At 41.8% G+C, this 9,051-nt stretch overlaps 1 protein-coding gene across 3 annotated transcripts in view; it reads right to left on the reverse strand.

Moving 5' to 3' along the window:
* Window positions 1-8,174, reverse strand: part of SLC4A10 (solute carrier family 4 member 10) — a 152,405-nt gene extending 144,231 nt beyond the window's left edge. For 2 of the 3 annotated variants that reach the window (XM_032693750.1, XM_032693752.1), the window contains exon 1: window positions 8,040-8,174. In XM_032693750.1, coding sequence (XP_032549641.1) covers window positions 8,040-8,087 — 48 coding nt within the window. In that variant the 5' untranslated portion in view covers window positions 8,088-8,174. The remainder of the gene's footprint in view (window positions 1-8,039) is intronic. The other variant, XM_032693758.1, reaches the window with a different exon arrangement.
* Between the last annotated feature and the right edge of the window lie 877 nt (window positions 8,175-9,051).

Raw genomic sequence — 9,051 nt, forward strand, 5'->3', positions numbered from 1 at the left:
TTGGGAACTGTATATCTACAAGCTCAACCTTGAATCCTAAGGTAAAGGATAAATCTCCGGAGCAAATGAGTGACTAATACATGCCATTCCAATTCTCATCATTATCATCACTTAGCTGCAATCCAAATGAAAAATATCAACTTCCTACTTTTAACAGAACATCTAATCTATTGATTTAGCTAAAAGCTCAAGGTTCTTTTATTTTACAGTTGTTGTAACAGGCTTTGTCTTACGAGACAAGCAAACTAAATAACTAAACAAGACTGAGAATGATGTCTTCAATTCTACAGAGTTGGGCCTTGAAAAATGATTCACATTTCTAGATCTGCTGTTAGATTTTATTTATCGTCATACGGGAATTTTGACAACTTACTTAAGCAGATTTTAGACATCATTATGCTGCTTAATTCCAAATAGAAAACTCTCATACTTTTCTGTACGTTTTCAGTCTGCGTTTCCAAATTAAAAAAAAAAAAAAAAAAAATCCCCATCTTACTTTGTGAGAAAATTTGACAACATGACTGATAGGGTTGCTTTTTGGCTCCAAAGATATGGATAAATAGATGGATAGATCTATTTATCTTTCTAAAAATCCTCTTTTTAGAAAGATACTCTAGCTCAAATTTACTAATTGCATCATTGGTCCAACCAGATCTAGGAGATCTTGTCTGGGAATTACATTTTGGTTTCTGCTTCATTTTACAGCAGAAATATAGCTTTACAGAATTAAACAGTTTCACTTACTATTCAGAAGCTTGTTGTCCACCAACACAACACAAAATTTATAATTCTACTGACTCTTATAAACACTGAGCATATCAGTATTATGCAGCCCTTTTTGATTCCTAATTTGCATTCTGTAACCATAAATCCAACTATTCAAATTTACCAGTGGCATTTTCCTGAACCCCAAAATTAAAATGCTTAAGAGGAAAGAACAACCCTGAAGATTTTACGTCCCTGTGGATGCTATTCTTTGATTTTATAAAGAAAAAAATGAAAATTAATAGGCAGTACCAATGAAAAAAAAAATCTAAAGCACTTAAAAGTTACACACAACCTCTGTGGTTGTGTCTTTATTTTCTATTCATGTTTACAATACTATGAACATCCTTAATATCACATAACCGCCACAAAGCTTTCAGTGGGAAAGACTGGACATGAAATCACCTCCTTGCTTATGGATGCTCACTTCTAAAGTAAAACCCCTATACACATTCATATGTTGAAATGGAAGATTACATGTACTTATCATCTTCTCCAGAAAAGACATGGCATTTTACTATTCTATTTAATGACATGACTTTAGTTTACCAGACTAATTACAGTTTAAGTATCTATTTTCTATTCTTGCCAGGATCTAATAGCACAGTTTGGTCCTTTTTCCATCCTTACACAGTTTCAGTGACCAAGAATGCCTCTAGAGAGAATCTAGTGCAATTGTTAGTGAGTGATATCTGGAACTACTCTACAGAACAGTGGCTTCAGATCAGTGGGTTTTTTTAATTTACAGCATTTTGACTATTCTTATTAAAAGTCTCCAGAAAAAGGTGCAAAATTATCCCAATCTCTCTTCAAAAAGCAATATTAATGTGCAATACTTTCTGGCATTTTTGAGCGTGACAGCTACAAAAAGATTGCTTCCATTGAAACTTGTCCTGGATCTTCTTGCAGCCCCACTGATGCACACAGACTCCTAAAAAGTCAAGAGGATTCCACAAAGGCTTAAAAACCTACATTTAAGATTTAGCATTTTACAGATACAAATTCATAAATAATGTTGCATTTTATATTTTTGTGTGGTTTTAAAACCTGCTTGTTACAAAATGGATCAACAGTAGGCATCTATCTTTTTAAGATACTCTTTTTAATGTGTTTATAGTAAATGTAAGTATTTATAGTAAATTCAGGATTCAGGTGGATTTAAATGAGGGTATCAAAATTTATAATCCAGATAAACTGCTTCTTTCTCCTCAGATTGCACATAACCTATCATCCATCTATAACATACTTGTTCCAAAAAGACAAAAGCGACTCTTTTTCACAGAATGATAGGATTGGAGGAGATCTCATAAGGTCTTCTAGCCCATCACTCAGCTCTAAAGCAGCAATAATTGTCTTACTTATTCTTACAGACAGTTAATACAGATTACACAAATATATTAGACAATTTGTTCCACTGTTACATTATGCCTAGCACTAGACAGCTTTTCTTAACTTCCTTCTAATATTGTCCCATAATATTTTCCTTGTTTCAGTACAGATATAAGAAAGAAACTAGTCCTTTTTGCAGCAGCAGCCTTTTACATACCAAATGTGTGTGTCTTCAGCCTCAGGAATCCCAGTTCCTTCAAATCTTCTTTCATATTTTTATGTCCACGCTGATCTTTGTTGTTCTTCTTGAATTGCTCTACATTTGCTACTCATTTCTCAAAACACACACATAGTACTGTACTAATCAGCTAATACTTTTCAAATGCCAAATATTAGTTCATGTACCTTGAAGACTTCATTTCTCCTAAACACATTACTGTGCCAGATTTTTTGCAGCAAGTTCCTAGTTTGATCAAAATTGAGAATTTGCAAATCTTGGCCTTATCTTTCATATCTCTACTGAATTTCAGTATTTATTTATTAATAACTTTTGCAATGTCTTATAAATAGCTGATTAAACAAAATGAAAAGGCTCTAAGTAGGTGAACAGGGAAATCAGTAAACACACAGAAGACTCAGGATTCAAGATACTGTTTTGCCCCAACTGCACAAGGGCATAAGCTGGATTTCCTGCTTCTGTCCCTGTATTCTCTACCCATGAAACTTAATCAGCTCCTCCTTTCCTTTCATACCAGTCAGCCATAATGTCCTCGATTCTCCAAGTCTGCACAAATCTCAACTCTCTCAGTTTTACCCTCATTTCACTCTGCAACTTCTTTTTGTCCCCCAAGACATTTCTTCTATTTTTAGGAATAGCTTTTGTCATCTATTCCAACTTTCACCTTGCCTACCCTAATAAACAACCTTGTAGAACCAGGGTGCATTTTAATCCTCTTTAAATACGCTACACTTATTTTTCATTTCATGAGAATAACTTTTAAACTTCACCAACATTGAAAATTATGTTGAACATATTCAGTCCTCCATCAGTTTGTACGACATAAAAATGGCATTATTATTGCAAAGGGAGTCACATGGGTATGATCTTCAATAGTTTGTTTTTTCAAGGCAGATCTGAACATATGAAAGGAACATGCAGTGCCTGTGGCTTTCTCTTCTCATATCTGACACATAACTAATTGTCCAAGATGCTTTACAGTGGATTAAGTATTCCCTCACCTGCTTAAGCTCTCTCATCCACTGAAGCTGTAAACATTACTTATTTCAGAAGCATTAAAAGATGTCACTGGAAGTATTTTGTTTTAGAATTGATTCTATATTTTTTCTAAAGGAAAAAGTAGAAAGATGCTATTATTAGCAGTGGAAATTGAAAGCATATATTTAACAAGTAGAATTTGTAGGAAGAACTCAAACCAGACATAGATGCATTGAAGTGAGATGATTTCCACACAGTATTCATACTTTTTCTTATTTTTGCACAAATATGTATCAGGCTGCCAATTATTCTTAAAGAGTAACACCACGGCATACTATATTTTTTAATTATGACACTGGCAAATATAAGGAGGGGGAAAGGGGAACTTAAATAAATATTTTGTTATTACTATCTGATTGCTGTTATTATCTGATTGTTACTTCATTTCATTCTAGCATTTTCCTGGAAAAAGTTTTCTTTCTTTTCACTCACAACTTGAAATCAGGCAGTAGAAAATACCCAAAGCAGCAGTTCAATCCTAAATTTATACCTACAATTAGGTTTTAGGGTTTTATCTTCAACGATGCCATTGTCTTGAGAACGTAATACTGCCTCTGTGTTTTTCCAAAAGAATCACAACATTCCTGTAGTCTCTATAAACTTGCCTTAACTGTTGCTGTAATGCTACATTTTGGTGAAGTGAACTAGGAATTAGTACTGTTATACAAACTGTGAGGTCAGGCTATGCCATCTCTTCTGACAATGAGCAATACATTTCATCTTCAAGTCTTATCAGAGGTCCCACTCAGCATTAACAAAAGCAAAAGAATTTGGCCTGTTAGTGTGAGCAGCTTCCCACACTCACCTGCTACATTAAAAATAGTTACTACCCAAGATCTTGCTACACCATTCTCCCACATAGGGAGTTCCTAAGTAGCAATAACTGTGTGCCATTTGCAGCAGCAAGAGTACTCTTGATACAAACCGACCTTACCTAGAGCATACGTACCATATCATACTATAGCACAAGCATATACAGTATCTATATATAGCTCAGCAATGTCATGCTTTAAGGCCTTTTATCTACCAGATTTGAAAATTAAATAAACAAATAAATACAATTAAACAGCTTTTGAATTTTAAGACTGAATGAGGAGGGTGAGAGAATATGGAAAAGTCAATTACATTTTACATACGTGAGGTTTACTGTTGCCTTCAGAAAACACAGGAAAACAACACACCATACACAAACATAGTTATCAAAAATATTCACACTTTATCTATATATCTTCCTTATATCTGAAATATCAAACCTCTGTCAGAAAACAACCCTGTTGAGAAATCCAATTTTGACTTGCCTACGAGAGATCCAGAATGTACAGAACAAATACAAACACCTTGTGCTATGAATAAAGTCACAATAAAGTGACAACTTGCAAAATAATTTACATGCAATCCAGGTATACATGTACACAAACAAACTAGCAATATCTGGTTCTTTAAAAGGAAATCAATAGAAGATCTTTGTAGAGACCTGCACACTGTTTCTCCTGTTCTGTAAACAAATGATGACTCCTGAGCAATCTTTCAATTACTCACAACTATTTTAAAGCACTCTGAATAATCACTGAAAAAATATACTTGATGACTGATAAATAAATCATTAGATGATACCGAAAGCATGTAAGTCTGTATTTTGTTACCAAATTAGTATATGTCCTGAACAGTACAAATTAAGACTCTATTTGCATTTTCAAGAGCAGTTTAAAAAAAATTGTATCCAGGTGAACAATTTCCTTTTTCATTTTTTCCACAATATTGCACGTATAGATAACTTGCAATAGATTTCTAAAAATTTTCATCAAAATTTGTCCACATTGCAAAAAAAAAAAAAATTAGCACAACTGCTAACAAAGGTGCTGTTGCTGCATAAGACCTGTTTTCAAAAGGAGTGACAGGAAACTGACAAGTATATCATTTAACTCCCCAAAACCACCAACAACAATGTATTTTATTAGTCTGCAAACTGCTAGGGATTGGGGGTTTTAATTAAAAGGTAACACAATAAATCAGAAACAACTTGTGATTAACACTAGAATAAAAATAGATTCCACTTGGTACAGACTATGGGATTTTGGTGGGAAATTATATTGAGGCTTCACAATCTCTGAGCACCATTAGAAGATAAAATTAATCAAGGACTACATTCGTTATCTTTTTACTACAAATAACAATTAAAACATATCATGTGTTACAGTTTCGCCAAAGATAAAAATTATCTTTGCATATTGCATACACCAAAGCCCTTAGACTAACCCTTGAAGGAAACAAGCTCTGCTAGGAGCCTTTTTCTTCATACCCAGAGTTCACTGAACCAGGACAACACCTGGGAACAGACCTGTATTCGTTTTACAGCTTGCATTTCTGTTGTGTTTGTTTCCAGTCAAGATGAGGATTGATCCCCAAACAGAAGTCCTCTAAAGGTATGTCACAACATTACCTCCCAGACTAACAGTGCTGAAGTTAGCACCAGTTCCTGTTCCTTAAACTCTGTCCTGTCTCTAGGTAAAAGACTCCCATAATGTAAAAGCCATTTCTGCCTTACCACATGCAAGGCACTAGACATCAGAAAGGCTGATTCTGCCAGAGCACATACACACGCTATATTGCCTGATGCACAGAGAAAACATCACTAGGACCAAGAAATCTTGAAGACTAAAGGAGCTGTGCCTTTACCATCATTGCGGCAGGAAAACAATGTTGCTTTTTTGAGCCGCACAGGCCCTCTCAGACACAGCAAGAGTAAGAGACAACTGAGGAAGAGAACATGCCACAACATATATTGGATGGAGAAGTCTCCCTTTGTTTGAAGTAAACAAAACTGAACTAGTCAGCTGTAGTAAATGGAGGTGGGAACCAGGACACAAACTTAACAATCAACAGCACTGATCTGCAGCTCTACTGACAGGGACCTGCAGCTCTGCAGAGAGGTACTGCATCAGGGCAGGGCTCTGCCAGTCAGGGCTGCAGAGGGAACAAGGGACAATTCCCCCCTCATCGGCACATCTTCTTTGCTTCTCTCAACAACAGCAACAGCCTTTTTTATTGGGCACAGCCCTGGAGAAACAAAACTTAAAGCCAGACAGCACAAGGCAATCCTGTATGTTGTGCCTCCTAACAGCTGACTCTTCTGACTCCCAGCACAGTGGCCATTGCACAGAGACAACACACACTGACAAAGCAAGAACAGCATATAGACTAGCAAGGTATGAGCAAGAGTGAGACTGCTACTGACTGCGAACTACTGCACTGGTGTGAAACACTGAGGACTAAGCCTTCCATGGAATCACAATTATGAACTACAGATGGAAATTGGGTTTACATTTAATTGTCTCTCTAAAGAAAGGAACTCGGCAGCCAGTCTGTCAGTGAAAGCAAAAGGACACTCCAGTGTCAGAAACTGAGAGAGCAGCAAGTACTAGGAATTAGGATTCATAAAAGGGATCCAGAGAGCAATGGGGAAAACTGTCTCTGCCACAAGGAAAAAGAAGATGCCAGAGATAACCTCACACTGTGTAGCAACCTGCCACCGGATTGCAAAATGGACCATGTCAACAGATGATGGAAACAGACCCTATGAAAAATGGGCTTGCCATGAGTGCATCTCATCAATCTGCAGCAGCTGAGACTTGTCTCTTTCAAGCTTCATCAATGTTGTGCAGCTCCTTGCGCTAACACACAGCCATTTCAGGAGCAGCAAAGCCTCTACAGACCTATGCAGTGTGTTGACAGGGATGTGTACGCACAGTCAGGCACTTGTGTATGTACATGAGAGACTTTTCCCTGCCCCAGACAGATTTCCTGTGTAAGGCAGGAACCACCATTCACAAACAGAATCTCAGGATGAGATCAAGATCAACACCCACATTGAAAACCTTCTGTGTGTCTGCAACCCTCTGTTTGGGAGAGGCCTGGCAGGAAAGAGGGTCCCTACTGATCTAGCAGTGTAAAAAGTCCCCCATCAACTGACCCCTTTCCTACTTGCAAGGGAAAGGCTGCCCAGGCGTAGATGTGCAGTCGCACCGTGCTCTGAGGCGAGGGTGCACCGCGTACTCCACAGACGTCAATAACCCCACAGATCACCAGCTCCACGACTGAGCACCAGAAACTGCGACACGGCAGCATGAAGCAGAGCCCGGGATCCGGCGGGAAGCAGACCCTGTCGTGTCAGTGCCAGCCCTCAGCAGATTCCTCTGAGGTCTGCAAACGAGGAGGGGCAGGGACCTTCAGATACAGCCCCAGCCCCGTAGCGAGATTTCCACGGGGCAGCCCACAGGTGCTCGCTCCCCTGCGCCGCCCCACCGCCGGGGGGCAAGGACAACCCGAGAAAGGAGATGTCGGAGGCAGGGGGATGCGGAGAAAGCGGGTACCGAGGGAAAGGAGATGCCTGAGGCGGGGGTCCGGATGGCAGGGTGCTTGCCCCGGCGGGACACGCGCGCACAAACACACGCCGTTCCATCCCCGAGCGTCCTGGCGTCCAGACACTCCCGCCGCCGCAGCATCGCCCGGCACCGGAGCGAGCCAACCTGTTTCCCCACGCACCGAGAAATCGGCTGCGATGCCCGGCACAGGCGGGCGGGCAGACGGCCCCCTGCGCCCCCCTCCCCGGCTGCCTTCCCGCGGGGCGCGTCGCTCCCCCCCGGCCGGGGCCGCGCTGCGGCAGCCGTACCGTGGGCAGCAGCGGCTCCATCTGCGCCCCTTGGTCCTGTGTCTCCATGCGGCGGCGGCGCGGCCGCGCCGGCGCCCCCTCCCCGCCGCCCGCCGCGCTCCCGGGGCGCTGCGGGAGCCGCTGGGCTGCGCCGGGCTCCGCGCTCCGGCCGCGCTCCCGCCGCAGATCAGGATCAGGATCGGGATCGGGCGGCGCGGAGGCAGGAAGCGCGCGCCAGTCACATGGCCGCGCGCACCGCCGGCCCCAGCGCGGGGGGGCAGCAGCCGGATCCACCTGCGGGATGCGGGGAGCCGGGATGCGGGATGCGGCCGCGTCCTGCCGCCCCCGGCGGGGCTTTGAAGCCGAGCGGGCCTCGCCCCTGCACACAGGCGCCCGAGCGCGCCGGTGCCGTGAGCTCCTCCAGGGGCGCTAGAAGGGGAGCTGGCTGCGTGTCCGCAGAGGAAGGAGAGAGTAGCGGAGGGACCGGACTCCACTGAACCCCGGGTGACACTATCGCAAACGTCGAGACAAGGCTCAGAAGTTTACCACTTTACACCAGGCATCAGCCACAGGCTCCCCAAGGCTGCTGCTTCAGTGCAGTCTTGGACCAAGATTCATTTTGATGTAGCCAGCACCAAAAGAGCACTGGAAAACAGTGACACTTCACACAGTCCTGCCCGACTTTGACCCTTAGTTACAGACAGCACCTTCAAAATAGAGGTCTGTCCTACTCCCCACTAAGTTAACCCCACCATCTTCTTTGACCTGCAAATCACAGACATATCAGACTACCATATTCTTCTGTATACAGTAAATAGGAGTTTTACCCTCTTATTCACCCAATTTTATCATTCAAGCCTGATACACATTTAGCTTCTCCTAGTCTATCTGGCTCTGCAACTCAGTAGTTGCATTCTGCTGTACAAAAACCCCAACAGGCTACACAAACGATTGTTGAAGCCTAAATTTGCTATCCAAGTGAGAATACGTTGAGTCCCCACGGTACTTAAATTGCTGAGAACACAAGCACAGT

This window comes from Chiroxiphia lanceolata, chromosome 7 (assembly GCF_009829145.1).
Source record: "Chiroxiphia lanceolata isolate bChiLan1 chromosome 7, bChiLan1.pri, whole genome shotgun sequence".
NCBI lineage: Eukaryota > Metazoa > Chordata > Aves > Passeriformes > Pipridae > Chiroxiphia > Chiroxiphia lanceolata.